We start from the raw sequence: 20285 nt of genomic DNA on the forward strand, positions 1-20285 counted from the left end.
CAAGATAGTTGTTTATGAATGTATGCATGTGATCAGACAACGTTAACTATCATGCACTGATAGGTTGATATCATCTTATCTTATATTCAGGAAAAACTGTTAATTTGTATTTACAATTGGGTCATTATTACAGACCTGTTTTATAGAGTGAGCAGAAAATCAAGATACATCAATTTCCTTTTTAACTAAATAAATGTCACTGCATTGTTGATCCTTGTGTTTGTTTATATTTTATTGATGATAACAGTTTTAATATATATTACAGTTACATTACACTGTTGTATTATAAATTCACTACAAATGTCCTGTTCATTCACTGTATTCTACTGCATTATACTGTAGTATTAAGTGCACCCATTGGTTACATACATTGGAGGGAGTCCTTTTATGGGCTTAACCAATATCCATGACAATATAGCTTGTCAGTCCACGTTTGTGCTTCAGTGATATCCCTAAGATTCTCATTGATGTTTGATCTGCCCACAAATGTGCAGCCTCCAGTATGTGAAAGTGACGAGTGCACTTGAAATCATGATTATACTAAAAATGCCCAAATGGCAGATGTAGTAATACATTGCAACTTCATATTTATTGCTAGCAAATTCATAGAAATACAAATATATATACATAATGGTGATCACATAATTAAAGGGAACATATTCCCAAAACCATATTTTTATGGACATTTAGATAGAATTGAAGGTTTAATTTAAATGCACACTTTCATTATATTGCTACAATCACTCCTAGCTTGTTAGCTTTACCCTGTCTGTAAGGAGAGCACTGGATTGCTCCAACAGGTGAATATGTATGGAGTTTGCAATAATGATGCAGGCTAATTAACTGGGTTTGACACTATAAGGTGAATTTTTTTCACTGGAAAAGTAAGGTGCAAGCAGATATGAGAAAAGGACACCTGAATGTCACATTGCTTTTTAATGAATTTCCAAATATTTACTTTAATGTGTTACATATAAACCTAGCTTTCTGGCAGTTTCTGATATCCGTGGAATTTTCTTCTGAGGGAATGGATAATAAAACACTTTCTCTGTGGGGGAAGTGGGCTTGGAAGTGGGAAAGTGATCCTGACTCCATAATGCAGGAATTGGGTGTCTGAGAGAAGGTTTCCTGTACATGCTGTTAATAGAGTTCTTATCCTCCGTCAACTCTTGTGTTTCCATTGCCTCTGTACTGTGTGCTGGGTGTTTAATAGGCTGGCTTTCAGAACTCAGCAGTCTGTCTAACAATAAACTTTTGTCAATTTCTTTCTCGTGTTCTCCAGTCCCTTTTGTAAGAGCAGGTTGACAATCCAGCTGCACCATGCGGTGAATGTTCAGGTGTGCATGCCATGTGCCATTTCTCTCCTTCAGATAGTTCTTATCCAGCAGTTCTAGGGTGACTTTTTTTACAGGGGTCTTTTCTTTAAATGCCTTTAGTTTCCTGACTTTCTCATTGACTGGGATGGTGCTTAAAACTGGTTCTCCTGATATTAATTCATTTTTACCTGTAAATGAAACACATGTTACTTGAGTTGGGTTGTGGTCCAAAAAAAGCCAGAAAAACCTTTCTGAAACATTTTTTTTATTTATGTGTATAATTCATCTACCCACACTGGAGCCATTTAGTGGGCTCTGCCAATGATTATGACAATGCAGGGTCATCACCTGTTCATTAAGAACCTATGACATCATTGAGACTAGTACTCTATGTAGTTCTTTCATCCATTTTGCCTGGGGAGGAGGGAGGGGGGCAGTTGTAATAACAGTTATAACCAATCGAAATTCTGCCTCATGATTACTGCAGTGGCTCCAGATCAGACGCCTCATAATAGACATCTTTTGTGGGGAATGTCCGAATAAGCAAGGTGGTATCTGATTGGATGCCACCACACCAATCACAGAGTAGTTGGAGAGGGAAGGAGCAGGGGGAATTCAATAGTACTTGCCAGGCTGCATCCTCTTGAATGGTCTTTACAAATGGTGGCCACAGGTAGACTAGGGATATTTAGTACTCACAGCTTAGGCTGTGGACGCTCCGTGACACATGGCTAGATTTTCACATGAAACCCCTTTGGTTTACTACTTAGACCCACCCAATTAGCCATGCAGATCCAGTGGCAAAGTAATAGTTTAAAGTCAACTGAAGGTGGAAAACCCTGGAATAACGACAGACAAAGTAGTTATATCAGTGCACCATATGATATTGCTGCCAGTTTCTTGCTGTTTATATATAGTGATTGGCTGTGCTACAATATAAATATCTTGCACTTTACTTTTGGTATTAGCATTGAGTCATTAAGGAACTCGAAAGATCTCACAGGTTTTGTTCCTTACAGATTAACAAAACAGTTAAAAGTTATTTCAAAGGAAGCAACATTTAACATAATTGGCATGATTTACAGTTAAACGTAAAAGATGCCCATTGGTGCATAGGCTAATATATATCTGCACACTTAGGGCTAGATTTACTAAGCGGCAGGTTTGAAAAAGTGGGGATGTTGCCTATAGCAACCAATCAGATTCTAGCTGTCATTTATTTAGTACCTTCTACAAAATGACAGCTAGAATCTGATTGGTTGCTATAGGCAATATCCCCACTTTTTCAAACCCGCAGCTTAGTAAATCTAGCCCTTAGTTTCCTTGTAAAAAAAAAATGCAATCTTGAATATAATAGATAGATGTGTCCAGGGCAAATATATGACCATCATCATCATCATTAACTCAATAAATTGCACTTGTCTTGTCTAGGCGCAGAATTTACGCTTGTTAAGGCATGTTTTTTAAAAATACTTGTTACCCAAAATAAGACAGATCTCAATGGGGCATGACTAAATTACATCTGCACCATTTACAGCACTTCACTTGCACACCCCTGATCTGCCAAATTTTATATGCCATGCAAAATTAGGATGACCAAATTCACTTGAATCCATCTCTAAATAAATGTGTATAATATCTCTTGAACTTTATCTACATAGGGCGTGTTCAGGGGTTAATTGAATATTATTTACCAAGCCGCGTTGGCACATACAGATTTCTATTAGGTAACCTTGTACACGTGGCAGTAAATACTGTGTTTTGGAGCGAATCCATTATCTAGATTAAACAAATCCCAGCTATACTGTGTCTAGCTATTTTACATTTGTTGCGTATCACTGAACACAATGGCAGTTCTGTGTTTTACAACCCTAAAGATGGTAAAGCTGTACTCCAGGTAAAAAAAAGCTATTACTACTAACAGACCACACCCCAAATAATTGAACTGCAGTTGTCCCATCCCCATGATCAGGGGAGGGCTGGCAAATTTTAACTTGGGGATGGCAAGACTCAGCTCAAAAAATGCAAGGGTCCCAGTGACTCAGCGCAAGGTAGCCCATTATGGGACCGGCCTGGGGGGCACAAGCCCCTCTTCCCCCCCAACCCAGCCTGCCCTTGCCCACGATTGCATTTGATATTTCAGCAGATATTAACCCTTGCTGGCATGTAGTTGCTTCTCCAGCCAGGTCAGCCTGGACAATCTTGATGATTTTGACTATAAAGGGTATCTTAAAGCTCTCTACTAATAAAGTTCTGTAGGGACTTAGCATGTTAGTTTCTGCCTTATAGTGACTCTCTGTGCATCACCTTAGAGGACTGCTACATTAGTTATTAAAGTGCAGTGCTCCGTCTTTATACTGCATTGCCTTTATTCTGTCAATATTACTTACAGCCAGGTCTCTTAACAAATGTGAATTACAAAATATACAAATAGATAAAGTATATGCATTTCAAACAGTCACCTTCACAACACCACCATATTTATAATACCAATTTAAAATCTCTTTATTTTATAATTGTATATTCTCACAAGTTTTCAATGAGTTTTTCTGTAGGAATCAAATTAACATTTCTTCTTTGTAGTTAATTACATTCATGAGGTAAATAAACTTAATACATGATGTTCAAATACAGGAGGAAAGCACTGAGAAGGTTACTGTTATGTGAAGATCTTTAAACCAATCCTAGACATTTTTAAATATTTTATAAAAGAAAAAATGAAGAGCAGCATATATTTTTAAATGTCATAGCATTATTACACAAGATTCATCTTGAAGTTCTAACATCGTTACGATACGGGCACTGTATCCGAAACACAATGACTATATGTACAGTATTTTTGTTGATAGTAACACTTGAGAATTTAAAAAAGTAGACTTCAACATTCCAAAATGTCATTGAATAAAACTCATACACCATGAGCTTGAAAACTTGAAATTGCATCAAAACCATGGTGTGTGCATTTCTATTATTGGAAACATCGTTACTACAGGACTGTAGGTAGCCAACAAATTGCTTCAATGTGTTTGCATGTTTTTCTATATTTTCCTGGCTTTCCACTAGTGCAGTGTTTCTTAGCTTCTGTCATCACGCACCACAGACAGGAGCTTCACAGCTGATATTTTGAGGATTTTGGTCTTTGGAAACAGATAGTATAATTACTGACCTGTGCATGATTAAAGAAATCTTGAATGCATGAACTGCTGGGAGCCCATGAGGACAGAAACACTGCACTAGTGGAACATACAGTATGCTATACTAAGCGGATTTGGTTAAGAATAAATATATCAGTTATTTCAGGTACAGTATATTATTTAATATTATAATACATAGGTTTTGATAAATATTATTGTCCAAAACTGGCCTTACTTTCACTTAATAGCACTGCAAATTATATGTCAATTCTATTTCTATATGTGTTTAATATTCAATGTATTATATCACCTTAAATTATTCTGCACATTAAAGCTTATGAAAGCGAAACATGTAAAACATAATGGCCAAATGTGGAGTGAGCTAACTATTTTGTGGAACAATATCGAAAATGTCTCTCATCTTTTGTATTTACCAAACTACTATTTTCGCCAGTACAAATACTGATGTATTAGGTTTCGGATTGGGCTATGAACATGTGGGGGCACAACTTCTAGTTTGATTCACTGACAATGACTAGATCGCCATCAAAATAGTGCTCTGTCAATACTTTAAAACAAAAATCCAATCTTTTAATAGCGAGAGTATCTTTTTTATATAAAACAACAGCTAAAATCTGACTGCTTTCAAACCTGCAGTTTAGTAAATATACCCTATGGTTATGTAGCAAAGGTTCTTGCATTTTCAATATTAAAGACATTTGTATTTTTTTATGTTTAATGTATCTTTGGAATAATAAAAAAGACAGATTTGTAACAAGCATATTGTCACAGTCCTGCAATAACAACACTTCTTACTGTAAAATGAAAGAAAAAAATAGTTCTATTTTCTCCCTTTTTCTGTACCACATATAAATCAATAAACCTCTAATCTAATTTATGTCTGCATGTATGATATGTTAACAGAACTCGTGTTTTGGCATAGGAATCAATGAAGCCTGCGGAATTTTATTAACAATTTTCTCAGATCAGTGTTAATATCAAAATGCAACATAACAAAAGGTCACAAACGGAGCGCTATGTCCAAATACATATAAATCTGATCTTTATTTGCTCAATTACAGATCACACATGCCATTAAAAATTTAAAGTATCCAATCAGTGAATATTTCATCAGTCTGTAAACTACATCATACTGAAATCGTTTTTATTCAAAGTGGACCTGTCACCTACACACAACTACACATTACACCGAACACACATTTATATAAACATATGTTATATTTACTGTGTGTTACACAATACTGGGTAGGTGTGAAAATATTTATGAGTTTTTAAAAATTTCCCCACCTTCTAACCCCCCTTTTACCTGAAGCAAGGATACTGATTCTATCATGGCCAACCCTGGAGTAATTAATCTGTTCAGTCCACTTCAACAACTTCATTGAGCTCTATCAAAGAGGATTTGGACCATAACATGTCCAACATGGCTACTTGGTATAACCGGGGTAGAGAAAATCTGGACACACATTATTTAATGTTGGCAGTGAAATTATTTTGACCACAACATTTATTAAATGCACAAAAAACATACATTTGAGAAAACAATACAGTTAAACAATCAATGTCACAAGACGTAACAAACCACTGGCCATCACGTACCAGCCACTTGCCACAACCTGTGACAGCTCTGTGAACACTTAATTAGTAATTAACTTTTATATCTTTCAAAACATATCAACAAATGCTTCCCATGCAGCATAACCTTAGAGAAGCCTCCACCATGTAAATTGATACATCTAAATTACTTTTCACCAGTCACTAAATCAATTATACTTGCATGTTCACATTGTCAAGAACCTCCCACAACATACAGTGTTAAAACTTTAAACCTGAATGCCCCTCACACCTTCAAAGCTAGCTCTAAGCTCTCTCTAAGACTAAAATTAGAAACATTCCAACCATCGTTTGTAAGATATACTCCATCCTCCCAAAAATACTGAGGTTGTGCCACCAGCCATCTATACAGTACACATATCTTATATATATATATTTAATTCTGGCCACAAATGGTGATATAACCAACCACCATTTAAAGCAAGCAACATTTTTGACCGAATACCAATCAAATTATTGACGCATGAGGTAAGTGCCAACATCATTTCCTCCATTGTCCTATTTTCAAAAATGATGAGGTGGGCCACAAAACCTTATTAGCTTCAACATCCTTGGCATAACCTTATACCATGTAAATCCACATAACGAAAAAATTAACCTTGATTTCAGGGCAATCAAAGCAGAAATATATATCATTGGGATGTACCTTACCCTTATTTCTGACCAAAATATGTGTGAGTGAGCTAGAACATCTTACTGCACTTGTAATAAATTAAAGTTAACGGAACAATGGGTATACATTACAGTTGACCACTGCAACCTTCCGCCCAGTATGTGGGCAACAAAATATTAACCCTCTTCACTCAGTCAATATCAACACTGTTAGATGAGACATTATATGAGTTCGATTTTCAAAACCCTATCCTCATTACTATCACATCAACTAGTCCCAAAATGGCCATCGCGGTAGTAACTCCAATTCTAAAGATATGCGAGAAGTACTCACATGCCGTGTCTTAAACATTTTTAAATACTAAAATTAATTGAAACCCAGACAGGGCTAACCAGTCCTTTAGCAACAGCCAGGAGGACACAAGGCATAGACAAACAGCTGTAATTTCATTATAACAATGTACAGGACATGTCCAAAATCCTAAATAACTGTGTTCAAAGCCCCTTGTTCTTTTTGTCAATTTTTGATCTAAAAAAGCATAATTGCAACATACCATTTTTACAAAATACATGAATTCATCTAGAACTAACTCCTCAATACAAAAAGGCAAAAAAATGTATTTTACCTGTATTTCTCATTTCATCATCAAACTTGCTATGACCAAAATTGAATATAATTATCAAAATCTACAAGCTCTGTTTAATTTTCTTCTACCCACAAACTAGTCCTCTGCCATTTATCCACTAAAGAACTTCCTGGAGAGAACTGATCGACGAAGGATTTGAGATTCAAAAGCCCCTTAAAATTCCAAAGAGAAAGCCAACCTAAAATTAACTTTTTATAACAAAAAAACCACAAAACAACACTATTTGATCAAACAACTTGACTAAAATAGCAATTTGTATGTATATATACACCATGTTAATCCTCCATCTCCTCTTACACCTTGCACTACATCAAATGCCCCCGAGCACTCTCTGCTTCTGATACACTCCCCACTCCATCTATGATCCACCTGCCTCCACCCTAACCAGTGGCGCACGCAGGGGGGTTGTTTTTTTTTGGGGGGTCGGGGGGGGAACCCCCCCCCCCTCCCGACAATCCTCCGTTCGCCCCTGCTAACATCTATCTAGATGACATCTTCAGTAATTTAGGGTTTAGATGCAAAGATGTTTGCAGCCATGTATTAGCTTTACCCTTTGGTTAACCAAACGCTAATAGGACCACTGATCTTTACGGCAAACAGAGAGTTCCTGTGTGTTAACATTACAGAAAGCATGTAATATGGACAGATAAAAAGGAATTAATGCTGCTTTTTATATCTATATATGTACATGTGTTGCAATCAGGAAGTAAGTTTCCCTATTTATTTATTTTTTGTTAAAATGTCTTTACAGAGGATTGAATGTAGAGATATTTCATTATACGTTTACAATGTAAAGGAAGAACATTCCTCAAATTTTCTTTTATGAAAACAAAGGGAAGGTGTAGGGGAGAGGAAGGGAGAGGTATCAACTAGACTTCTCCCTAGCTGAGAAACACCACTTCAAAAAAGGAAGTAATGCTAAGTTCTGGCTAAACTATTATTGTTCGAAATTTATGCCATCCACCACAGGGAGAGAGAGGGAAGTGATTCAGTATCCAATTTACTGGAGGGTGCTCATTGCTCCTTCAGGGAAGGATAGAAAGGATACTTTTTAAAAGCCAACCATATAAGCCAGAATACTGTGACTTGACATAGAAATGTCATCCTTAGATGTGTAGAAATCAACTCTTCTTAGCCACTCCTTCAGGTTGGGAGGGTGGGTAGGCATTATTTGGATGTTTCAAGTAGAGAAATTTTATATTGGGGAAATCTGAATATGCAGATGGTTATAGAGCCAGAAATCTGGATCCTCTGTGGCTGGCCCACCAATTATCTCCATTGTATATTCCCAGACTTTGAGCCAGAAAGGGTCTAATCTTGGACAGCTCCACCAGATATGTAATTGATACCCTGAGACTACATCTCCCCAGCAGGAGCCTGAGACTCCTGTGTGCAGCTTTCATAGTTGGAAGAGGCACTTATACCATCTAGAGAGGACTTTGAACTGTGTTTCAACCACAGAAAGGCTCGAAGAGCTAGCCATAGTGAATTGAAATAGTTTTGGCCAAATTTGGTCAGTTTCTGACCTCCCCAACTCACAGTCCCGTGAACTTGTATAACTCAGCTTTGAACTATACCAGGTTACAATTTACCTTCTGTGGGATCTTGGGTTACATAGTAGGGAGCCTCAAAGATGGACTGTTTCCTTCTCGCACCTGAAAGAATGATCTTATCCTGGAAAAAAATTGCCTCCTCTTAAAATCTCTGGGCCCCATTTACAATACACACCACAATGGATATACAGCACAAAAATCCCTTTGGTTTATCACCAGTGTGCCCACATGGTCTTCCAGTGCACATCAAGGTGCACACTGATACCTCACTCTCAGGAGATGCCTTCACAAACTAGAAGTGCACCTTGAACTGTGGAGAGGTGGAAAAGTCAAAAATACTTTTTTTCATTGAGATAAATGTTTCAGCTTTTCTCCTAATAGTTTTTTTACCTACTTCTTGGTTATGCCTTATTTATGGCTTAAACATTAGAATGTGGGAACAATGTCATTATAACATGTGGCACTAGAACATGTGTCTGCTGCATTGCAACTGCAACAACAGTGGAAAGAAGACTTTTTTCTTTTTAACAAACTTTACTTAAAGACAGATCAGCATTTGGCAAGTCAGAACAATTCATAACAAGCAAACTATCTATTCCTTTGACTTCTCACAGATGGAACTAGAGACTTTTATCTTCTCCCAGATGGAGCTAGAGACTTTTATCTTCTCCCAGATGGAGCTAGAGACTTTAATCTTCTCCCAGATGGAGCTAGGGACTTTAATCTTCTCCCAGATGGAGCTAGAGACTTTTATCTTCTCACAGATGGAGCTAGAGCCTTTTATCTTCTCACAGATGGAGCTAGAGCCTTTTATCTTCTCACAGATGGAGCTAGAGACTTTTATCTTCTCACAGATGGAGCTAGAGCCTTTTATCTTCTCACAGATGGAGCTAGAGACTTTTATCTTCTCACAGATGGAGCTAGAGCCTTTTATCTTCTCACAGATGGAGCTAGAGACTTTTATCTTCTCACAGATGGAGCTAGAGACTTTTATCTTTACACAGATGGAGCTAGAGACTTTTATCTTCTCACAGATGGAGCTAGAGGCTCTTATCTCATCCCAGTCCTCATTATACAAAGTCTCTCCCAAATCTTCCTTCCACGCCTGCTGGTGGGATCACCCACGGTTGGTCAATGGTAGCTTTCTTTTAATGTATACTTGATTTTTGACATAGTGCTCCAAATTACTTCGTCCCTTATCCAGAAAATCCTGAGCTACAGGCATTCTTTATAAAATAAGCCGTCCCAGATTGTTTTGAAATCAGGAAACTCAGCCCTGCATCCACATGAAATTAACTTATTTGGAATGAGTTAATATTTTGAGAAGACAGATGAGAAGACCACATAAAGGTAAAGTACTATATCTGAGCTGAAATTATTAATTGCACTGATAGGAGAAGCCTTGCAAAATGAACATTCTTATTTAATCCATCTTGTGAATGTGTAGGCTTAAAATGTTTATATCGTATTTGTGGTATAGCATGGTCGGGAGGAAAATGACCTATTGAGTATCAGCTTTCATATGTTTTTGTTATATGACATTTTGTGTTATAACAGTTTATTGTCAGACACTGACATGCAGTATTTAAAACAGTTAATTAAATTAAGTTATTATTAGCATTATTTTTATAGTGCCAATATATTCCATAGTGATTTAAGAAAAAAATTACAATATTAAACAACTGCTCATTGATTATTGTTTTAAACCAATGTAATGTGAAAACAAACTGTAAATAGATGTCATGTTGGATATGCAGTTAGTTTATATTTCTTGCTGCAATTATTTGTACAAGATAAGACCAGACAACGCCTGAAAGATATGAAAAGGTATAAAAACACAGATCAAGAGTCAAACAGTTGTATGCACTTGACAGAGGTGTTCAGTTGCATTCAACACTGCCAAAACAAACTTACTAACAACTTGGCATTGACAGTTCCTCAGTCCCTGCAAGAAAAACTAAGTAGTGCTATAGCACAGAAAGCAAAAGCAGAATTAAATATGATTTGTTGCTTCCATGCACTCAATATAATAAATGATAATACCACCCAAAACGGAAAATTCAGTAAAAACCCATTCCCAAAAGGTTATTTATCCTGGGTCTATATTGAGGCTATGCAGTGGGTTCCCCGCTTGGTTCTGTATCCTACCAATGGTAATCTGTTGTCTGTGGACAACACACTACCTTTCTGAAACGACGGGCCGGCAAAAGGAGAGTCTAGAAATGTCTGCCGTGTTCTGATCACACTTGCCAACTTGGTATTTTTTCAGTCTGGCAGAGTGTTGTTCTTTTTTTCTTTTTTATTGTCCAGGAGCCATCTTTAGGAGTCATCAAAGAATCCTGTATTTCAGGTTCCTTATATTTATACTATTAATAGATACATTGGGCACTGAATCCATTAGAAGCTACAATAGCTGTCACTATTAGAGGCAGGCCTTCCCTGCTGAACTGGAGGGAATCATGTAACTTTACTGGGAGTTTCTGTGATAATGTGTCAGTACTCTGGTGCTATTACATGGCAGTACTGCTTATTTGTAATATTGCTTGTAGAGGTTGCTGGGCCAGGAAACAAACTAAACGGTATCTGGTCCCATAGCTTCAGAATACAACTGTCACTTATAGCCATAGACCACCGCCCCATCTGCTTAATAATATTTAGACAACTTAATCTACAGTATGGCACTACCAGATATGATGTTTATGAACTTAATTTTCCAGTAAGGGTTAACAAGTGATGTGTGCTCTTACTTACAATGATTCACAAGGCATTTAAACTTGTAGGCTATCTCATCTAATCACTCTGAACCAATAATGACTGGTGGTTTGGGACTATGTCACAGTCACTCAGCGGAGCTCATCGTGCAGAATACTCCATTCACAGGGAATACAAATATAAAGACATGTGTCACCTGTTATAGGGTAGCAAAATTACCTCTGTTGTTTGTTACGGTGCTAGAGTTGCACTTTCTATAGTGAACACCAGCCAATCAGAGCTCATTATTCCAATTGCAACTTTAGCAGCATAACCAATCAAAGCACTAAGATTATTTGTTAGAAGCTGGAAATAGTAGCTCAGCCTTGTGGAGTTAATTATTCTAGGGTCAGTGTTTTGTTCTGGGGTGACTATCCAGGCATGATGTTATATTATGAGGCTATATAGTGACATTATGAGGCATTATGGTAGCATTATGAAACCATATGGTGCCATTATATAAATAGATGTGATGAGGCTATATGCATTACAGGGCTATGTGATGGAAATTAAATGGTATAATTAGGTTCTATATCAAGTCAATGTGGGTTATATGGTGGGATAATGAGTCTGTTTGGTGGTATTGTGTGGCTATGTGGTTGGATTTTTGTGTGTAAACAAAAACACCTCAGGAAGCAGTGAGAAGAAGCAGGTCTAGGAGAAAGCATAGTGCAATCCTGAAGTTCAGCTTGGAAGTTGAGTCAAGGAGAGGGCTCGGTATTACATTCTCTCCCCTAATTTCACAAGGCACGCCTGCATGTACTAATTGTATAAAACGTCAACAGAGAACCTGATCCCAATATGTGTTTAATATTATGGGATTACGTCCCCTGAAAATCTTTCCAATCTTGTATTTTTCTTTTTTTTTGCTGTCCGACTGATGATGGCAGCAGACCTGTTATTTGTACATGCAATCAAAAAGGACATTACAATATTTCTGCAGCACAACTTAAGACCAGTACAATTTATCTTTAAATATGTGAAATGTCAATATTCTGTTCCAAACCAAATACTACTAATGTGTCCTGATCCTGTGTGGGAGGAGCCCTTATAACCTGTTAGTAAAGCGTGAAAGTAGGTCAGGTACCTAACAATTATCTTGCAAGAATAATTACCAGCTTCTATGTTTCTCTGAATAACCCTTTAGATCTGGGACTTGTTTCTTTCTCCCAAGATTTACTATCAAAGTTAAATATTCCCTATGATTTTATGTCATGATATAAATAAAAACTTACACAACTATATTTTTCTACTTTCTAGCATTACTACAAAATTAAACATAAATAAAACAAAAAAAGCTATACAGTACTGACCTGTATGGGCATTATGTTGGAACATGTTTAAAAAATCAAGACTTTTGATAGGTGTATTGTATTGTTTCCAATTTCTTTATATTGAAATGTGTGTATTCCCACAACAACCATCACAAATATGGGTTGACAGGGATAACTGTAGTAGTGTGTGTGTGTGTATGTGTGTGTGTGTATGGTCATCACTATAATGATAGGTCTGTTATGTGAGTGGCCAAACTGGAAGCACGCATGGTCATTAAGCTATCAAGCAATCAGATCATTTAAATGGTTTCTACATCCTCTATTAAGTAAATAACAATCCCTGCTATTAACAGGGATTGATAGCAGACCCTTTAAATGGGGATCGGGTGTCATAGAGGACAAAATGTGGTTGCTTGTTAGCTGCTCACATCAAATAATATGCTGCCCTCTACTGCACTGAAAGCCCCTCGTCGGCAAGGTGACAATTCTCATTCATGTTAATAAATGTAAATGTACAGATAAATAATATTCACTGTGTTGTATAACCTATGTCTATTTTTTTCTAAATAACACCACAATCTATATATATCTATAAAAGGCTAACGCTGCTCCTCGCCTTTATAAATACACACACAAAAGACACAAACAAAGTTTGTAAAATGTTTGCAAATGACTCTTTTGTGTACTTGACTATCATCATCACCATTTATTTATAGAGCGCCACTGATTCCGCAGCGCTGTACAGAGAACTCATTCACATCAGTCCCTGCCTCATTGGAGCTTACAGTCTAAATTCCCTAACATACACACACACACACAGACAGAGAGACACTAGGGTCAATTTTGATAGCAGCCAATTAACCTACTAGTAAGTTTTTTGACTATTCCTACTAACTAGATTTTACTAATTACTTGGCTTTTTTGTTTAGTTTATTTAGTTTTTTTGGGTGGCAGTTACCATTTGCTATTCCAAATTGACTCGATTTTCTCTCTATCCGCTTTATTTGCACTAAGTGTTAAATTAATAAAAAATATACTAATTAATTTAAGCAACAAAGTGTAACTGTGATGCCACCTAAAAGGTAAATGTCTGCTGTGGGAATAACTGCACAGCAAGAAGAAGCAAAAAGACGAAGGGCAGAGGGGGATAAAGCCCGATGACAAACTATAACTGATGCCCAAAGAGAACGTGAATGTGATCATCATCACCATACAAATAGGACTCCTCAGCAAACTGCCCGTCACAGAGAAAACAATCGAAAAGCAAACAGGAACGTCAACGTCTACAAAGTAAGCGAACAAGATGCCACGCCATTCTTGGTGTCGGTAACTTTGATGAAGCCAACATTAATGCTCTTGACTGTTGTCCTATGAACAGTATTTGTGAATTTTGCCACGCTAAGCCATCTGACAAACTATTCAATCAATGCTGCAACAAGGGTAATGTCAAATTGGGTGTAGTAAGGTCTGCCCCTGTTACTGAGCACTTAATCAAGGAACATCATGAACAATTCAAAAACACTTTTTAGCTTTTAACTAGTAATGTGTAAAAAACAATATTACTTATTAATAGTGTTTGCATTATGTTGGAATAATGGTATTTCTTTACTGAAATAAGGTTCTGTGTCTTCCTTGGAAAGTTAGTTACAGTATTTAGTAAGGTTATTTAACATGAACAGGATTCAAAACCATTATACAATATATTATTCTTATTTTTCACATTCTAATGAGTAAGCGTTTTGTTTGAAATTAGCCTTTTCAAGGTAGATTAGTCCCATGTGCTGTTGTTATTATAGAGGTCATCTATCTCTATGCGAAGGGCACCATCTGTACACACCAGTGTTTGTTTCATGTCCATGCGTTGGCTAGGCTTGAATGCTGCTTGTAGTATTTTATGTCTGGCCAGCGGTTGAAACAACTGACATTGTGTGCGGACAGTATTCTTCCCATAAAGATCAATGTATCACTATCGAGATCACTATAATAAGAGCTGTTCAAGCTGCAGTCACCATGTGGCAAACTCAGCTGAATGCTGAAGCAAAGGTCCAATCAGGAACCACAATTATATGTCTTGTGGGTGCATACCCTTAGGGTATACACAGACAGTTTTGAGCCACCCTGACTTGGTTACCCTTATTGAAAGCTGAGAGGAGAGACTGCCTATAAGAAAATGTACTGATCATGAACACAGTTTTCAACATAAATGATGTACATGTAATACATGGCATGGGGCCCATAATCATACCTCCCAATAGTTAGGTATCCGGCATTGGAACAAGGGAGGTGGCCATGTCACAATGGGGGTGTGGCCATGCCATGATGGGGGGGCATGCCTAGCGCATTTCAAGTTCTAGGTTGCCCTATACTCTCCTCCCTTCCCAACACCTTCATTGCTGTGCACACCAGAATGTGCAGCTCCCGTTCACCGCTATGCAGAGCAGCAGTGAATGAGACATACCTCCAAAATTTCTCACCCAGGGGAAAATAAGTCCCCTCAGGATGGTGGGACAGAGCCCTCAAATCAGGACTGTGCTATTTAAATAAGGACGGTTGGGAGGTATGCTCTAATGCATACTGTGGGCATACACATTATACTGTATACATGAGAGTTATACTGTACTCCAGGGTCACAGCAGGAATCTATTCTGTGGGAGCTATAGTATATACTGTGGGTTTGTGATGTGTACTCTGTTCATATTTGGCATGAGAGCTGTAGTGTATACTTGGGGCATAGTTGCTGTTCCATATACTGTGAGCAGTAGGCCATACAGTGACGGCTGTCCATCCTCCTGCAAAGCAAAGAACTGCCCTGTAAATGTGACATCTTATTTGTGCAATTTATTTGCCCAGGCGATAAAGCTATAAGGGGCAACTTACCGTTTTACCAGGGCAGTCTTTACAATTAAATGCATGCATGAGCTTGCCACAGTAGAACTGAAGGACTTGATTTGGGCTTTCAGTTTCAACAGTGTGGGAAAAGATGTAAAACAGATAAAGGTTATTAAAACAAAATATTTTAAAACCGTTATATGTTAACATGCTTTGTTCAAATAATAAATAATTTTCTACTCACCTTGGCCAGTAAATCCATATCCTTACACATATAACTAGGGTCTCTTGTACTAATATCACAATAGACCATTTGCACTGTTCATTTGCATATTATCACCTGGTACTTTAACTTTTCATAAGTATATATATAGCACTGCAGGGGTCTATTTATCACCTAGTACTTTATCCTTTCACAAGTATGTATGTAGCACTGCAGGGGTCTGTTTATCACCTAGTATTTTATCCTTTCACAAGTATGTATATAGCACTGCAGGGGTCTATTTATCACCTAGTACTTTATCCTTTCACAAGTATGTATGTAGCACTGCAGGGGGTCTATTTATCACCTAATACTTTATCCTTTCACAAGTATGTATGTAGCACTGCAGGGGGTCTATTTATCACCTAATACTTTATCCTTTCACAAGTATGTATATAGCACTGCAGGGGTCTATTTATCACCTAGTACTTTATATTTTCAGAAGGCCATAAGTAATACTGCAGGGACCTATGTAAGAAGCGGTGAAGAGCCAAAAGGCAGGCGCAAACTCTGGCAAAATGCTCTTTCACCATTCTTTGTTATATATTAAAGGGTTAACATCAGAGAAATTATAGATAGATTTCTCCAACATTAACCAAATTTTCAAAGATTACCAATGTCTCCGTAGTCCTCTATTAGTACGGCAGCATTTGTTAATGGATGGCGCTCCTGATCAATTTCAATGGGATCCAGTTGAAGCCTTTCCAGCTATACTGGATCCCTCACCAGGAAAGCCTTATGTGCATGCACATAACACTTTCTCCATTTGATGGTAGAGTTAGGCTGCTACTAAATAAGGATTTAGCAGAGGTGAAGGGGGGGGGGGAGCGCTGTGGCTCCTGGAGCAGTCCCGTTATAGTAAATTGCATCTGTAAATATTGAAGGCTACGACACTTGGGTCATAAATAGTTCCCCTAGTGTCTTTTGGACAATATATACTGATCATCCACAACATTGAAACAACTTGCCTAATATTGTGTAGGTCCGCCTTGTGCCACCAAAACAGGTCTGACCTGTCGAGACATGGGCTCCACACGACCTCTGAAGGTGTCCTGTGGTATCTAGCACCAAGATGTTAGCAGCAGATCCTTTAAGTCCTGTAAGTTGTGAGGTGGGCTCTGAATTGTTTTTCTAGCACATCCCACAGATGCTCGAACAGATTGAGATCTTGGGAATTTGGGGGACAAGGCAACACCTTGAACTCTTTGTTATGTTCCTCAAACCATTCCTGAACAATTTTTGCAGTGTGGCAGAAACTAAGACTTCTCAGCAGAACATTGTCCAGAGAATCACACTGCCTCCGCTGGCTTGCCTTCTTCGCATAGTGCATGCTGGTGCTATCTCTTCCCCAGGTAAACGATGCACACGCATCCGGCTATCCACATGATGTAAAAGAAAACGTAATTCATCAGACCAGCCCACCTTCTTCCATTGCTCCATGGTCCAGTCCTGGTGCTCACATGCCCATTGTAGGCACTTTCGACAGTGTACAAGGGTCAGCATGGGCACTCTGCATGATCTGCTGCTACACAGCCCCCTATGCAACAAGCTGTGATGCACTGTATGTTCTGACATCTTTCTATCATAGCCAGCATTAACTTTTTCAGCAATTTGTGCTACAGTAGCTCTTCTGTGGACCAGACAGGCTAGCATTCGCTCCCCACATGCATCAATGAGCCTTGGGCTCTCATGACCCTGTTGGCGATTCACCGGTTGTCCTTACTCAGACCACTTTTGGTAGGTACCACAACTGCATATCGGGAACTCCCCACAAGACCTGCTATCACAATTTTGCGCTTGTCAAAGTCGCTCAGATCCTTACGTTTGCCCATTTTTCCTGCTTCCAACACATCAACTTCAAGAACTGTCTGTTCACTTGCTGCCATATATATCCTACCCCTTGACATGTGCCATTGTAACAAGATAATTAATGTTATTCACTTCACTTGTCAGTGGTTCTAATGTTGTGGCTGATAAGTGTATGTCAGCTTTGAGATTTCCAGCTATTGTTAAGTTTGGCTCCCTCCGACTCCTGCCTAAACCTACCAGTGCTTATGCTTATAAAACTGCAATACAATAATGTTATTTTTATTATTTGATTCATTTGATTTCCTTAAATAAAATAACAAATTACTACTGCTGCCTATTTAAAACATTGCAGCTGTAGGTCCCATCTCTGTCATCTGCAATCCGATGTGTGAAGAAAAGAAAATAAGACGAAAAATAAGTTGCTTTGTCCCACACCTGGTTGGACAGGGTGAAAAATCTGATAAAGTTACGACGTTTTAAACTTTAGTTTCTTACCCTGAGCCTGGACCAGAGATTTAGTGTATGCATTTTAGAGCCCTGTTTGACACTAGCTAGGAAAAAAAGGGTGAAAAGTGTAATCCCACACTGTCCCAATGCCATGTGCCTGCTAGAGACCTACTGGGTGACAATCTTCCTGAGGATACTGCAGCACTTGTTTTGTATGATATTATCTGAGAAATTCATCTTGATCTGAGAACTGGCTAATATTAAAATGATCCAAAGTGCTTAGGTGTATTTATATGCATATAGAAGGCAATGGCTGTATTTGTTTAAGAAATGTTCTAATGACACATTTCTTCTTTTCCCAAGCAGTAAAGTTCACTACAGTTTTTAAACATACGTACTTTTATAAATGAATAAGTTATAGTTTACAGTCCCACATACCTGCTTTAAAAACAATGATGTGTGTCTGTAACTTTTGCTTTTGCTTTATGCAGTAGTACTGCTCCTCCAGACGGCTGATATCCATTTTGCTTTGTTTCCTGATACCGTCAGCAGGATCCTTGTAAGTATGACTCACTGATAATATCTCAGTCATATATTTATACGCCTTTACCATTTGTTCCCACAGGGAGAACTGCTCCAAGCAGCAGCACCAACCAGCCATCTCTGTTCCTTTTGAACAAAGCACAGTTAAGATCAAAACTAACCGCCAATTAAATTTGCAAAACGAAGCCGATAGATGCTACCTGCTCACTGCCTGGAACACTGGTTCTGTTCTTTTGGTTGCTGCTCATTTGTTACAAGTATTTCAGGTTGTCCTGGATGTCTTGGTTCAAAGTAAATGATAAGTACAGCACACAGAGATTATTGACTTAAGGTAGAACAGAAATCATAGCCAAGGGAAAGTAATGGGATATACAGCAGCCAGGAGGAAGGAACACTACGGAAAGCATGCATAAATGAGAATTAAACAGAAAAGTTTCTCTAAACAATCTTTGCAGCGCACTGTGAAAACATTTTGGTGGACTTATTACTACTGATGTCTGTAAACAATAAATAAACAGCAATAGAGTTTTCCAAACAAAAAAGACTCCACAGTGCGATTCTTACTTTTTTTAATGTTTAAATTATATCATTGCTGTGAATATACTTATTCTATCTACTGTACAATGTTGTTTCCTTTAAACAGGATATTTTTGTGTTTCTAAAACTGCTTAATGGATTTTTTTTTAATTACGGTATAAAGTTGACAACCAACTTTTCACTCTAGGGTGGCAATTATTGATTAAGGGTCAAAAATAATTTATAATTAACTTATGGGGCAAATTTTATTTCTCACTATTTTATCGGAAAAATATAATTGTATTATATTATAGGGAAATTCATATATAATTATATTAACTGGACAATACTATTTGATTGCTAATGGGAGTAGTAATTATTCATGATACACACATAGTGCCCTCATAATATAATAATACAATAATATTGTCCCCATGATCAATAAATATTGATTATGTCCTAAATGGCCAGAGCTATCAAGCCAATCAGAAGCAGGTATACAGACACCTGTATTTTTCCTGGCAGTTTTGATGGCGGTTTAGCTGTTTTCAGTCTGTCACACATCGCCAGGCATTTTACATCTCAGCCTCAACATGCCCTATAGTAAATGTGGGGGTTTGGAATACTAGACCGCCGGCGATTAATGGCGTTTTAAAGCCGCCACCAAGCACGATTTTTAATAAATTGACGCTTGGCTGTTGTATTACATGTAAGACGCTGCTGGTTGCTCCTGCTTCATGTCAGCCAGTGTTTTTAATGCCGTGCCCCCACATGGCTGACATAGGGGAGGAGCGTCTGGAAACTATTTACCTGTGAGTGACTATGACGTCACAGTCCAGCACGCACTCCATCTGAGGAGCAGAGGACGCCATCCCACACCCCTGGCCTGCTAAGGTAAGAAGCAGGAAGGATGAGGGAGCAATGCCTGAGGGGGGAGCTGTCTAGGGTGTCCGTGGA

General features: G+C 38.0%; 1 protein-coding gene across 1 annotated transcript; it reads right to left on the reverse strand.

Annotated features, from left to right (window-relative positions):
• Positions 1 to 204: 204 nt before the first annotated feature.
• Positions 205 to 19088, reverse strand: C5H9orf152 (chromosome 5 C9orf152 homolog). Its single transcript, XM_075212157.1, has 2 exons — positions 18708 to 19088; positions 205 to 1504 (listed from the first exon to the last, which is right to left on the reverse strand). The coding sequence occupies exons 1-2, from the start codon at positions 18928 to 18930 to the stop codon at positions 960 to 962; spliced, it is 768 nt and encodes a 255-aa protein (XP_075068258.1). The 5' UTR covers positions 18931 to 19088; the 3' UTR covers positions 205 to 959.
• Between the last annotated feature and the right edge of the window lie 1197 nt (positions 19089 to 20285).

This window comes from Mixophyes fleayi, chromosome 5 (assembly GCF_038048845.1).
Source record: "Mixophyes fleayi isolate aMixFle1 chromosome 5, aMixFle1.hap1, whole genome shotgun sequence".
Classification (NCBI taxonomy): domain Eukaryota; kingdom Metazoa; phylum Chordata; class Amphibia; order Anura; family Limnodynastidae; genus Mixophyes; species Mixophyes fleayi.

Excerpts from the sequence above, each read along its gene's own strand:
- C5H9orf152 (XM_075212157.1), bottom strand. The coding sequence starts at position 18,930 with ATGGCTGGTTGGTGCTGCTGCTTGGAGCAGTTCTCCCTGTGGGAACAA. Across the intron at positions 1,505-18,707 it reads CATCATTGTTTTTAAAGCAG|GTAAAAATGAATTAATATCA; the intron begins GTATGTGGGACT and ends TTTCATTTACAG.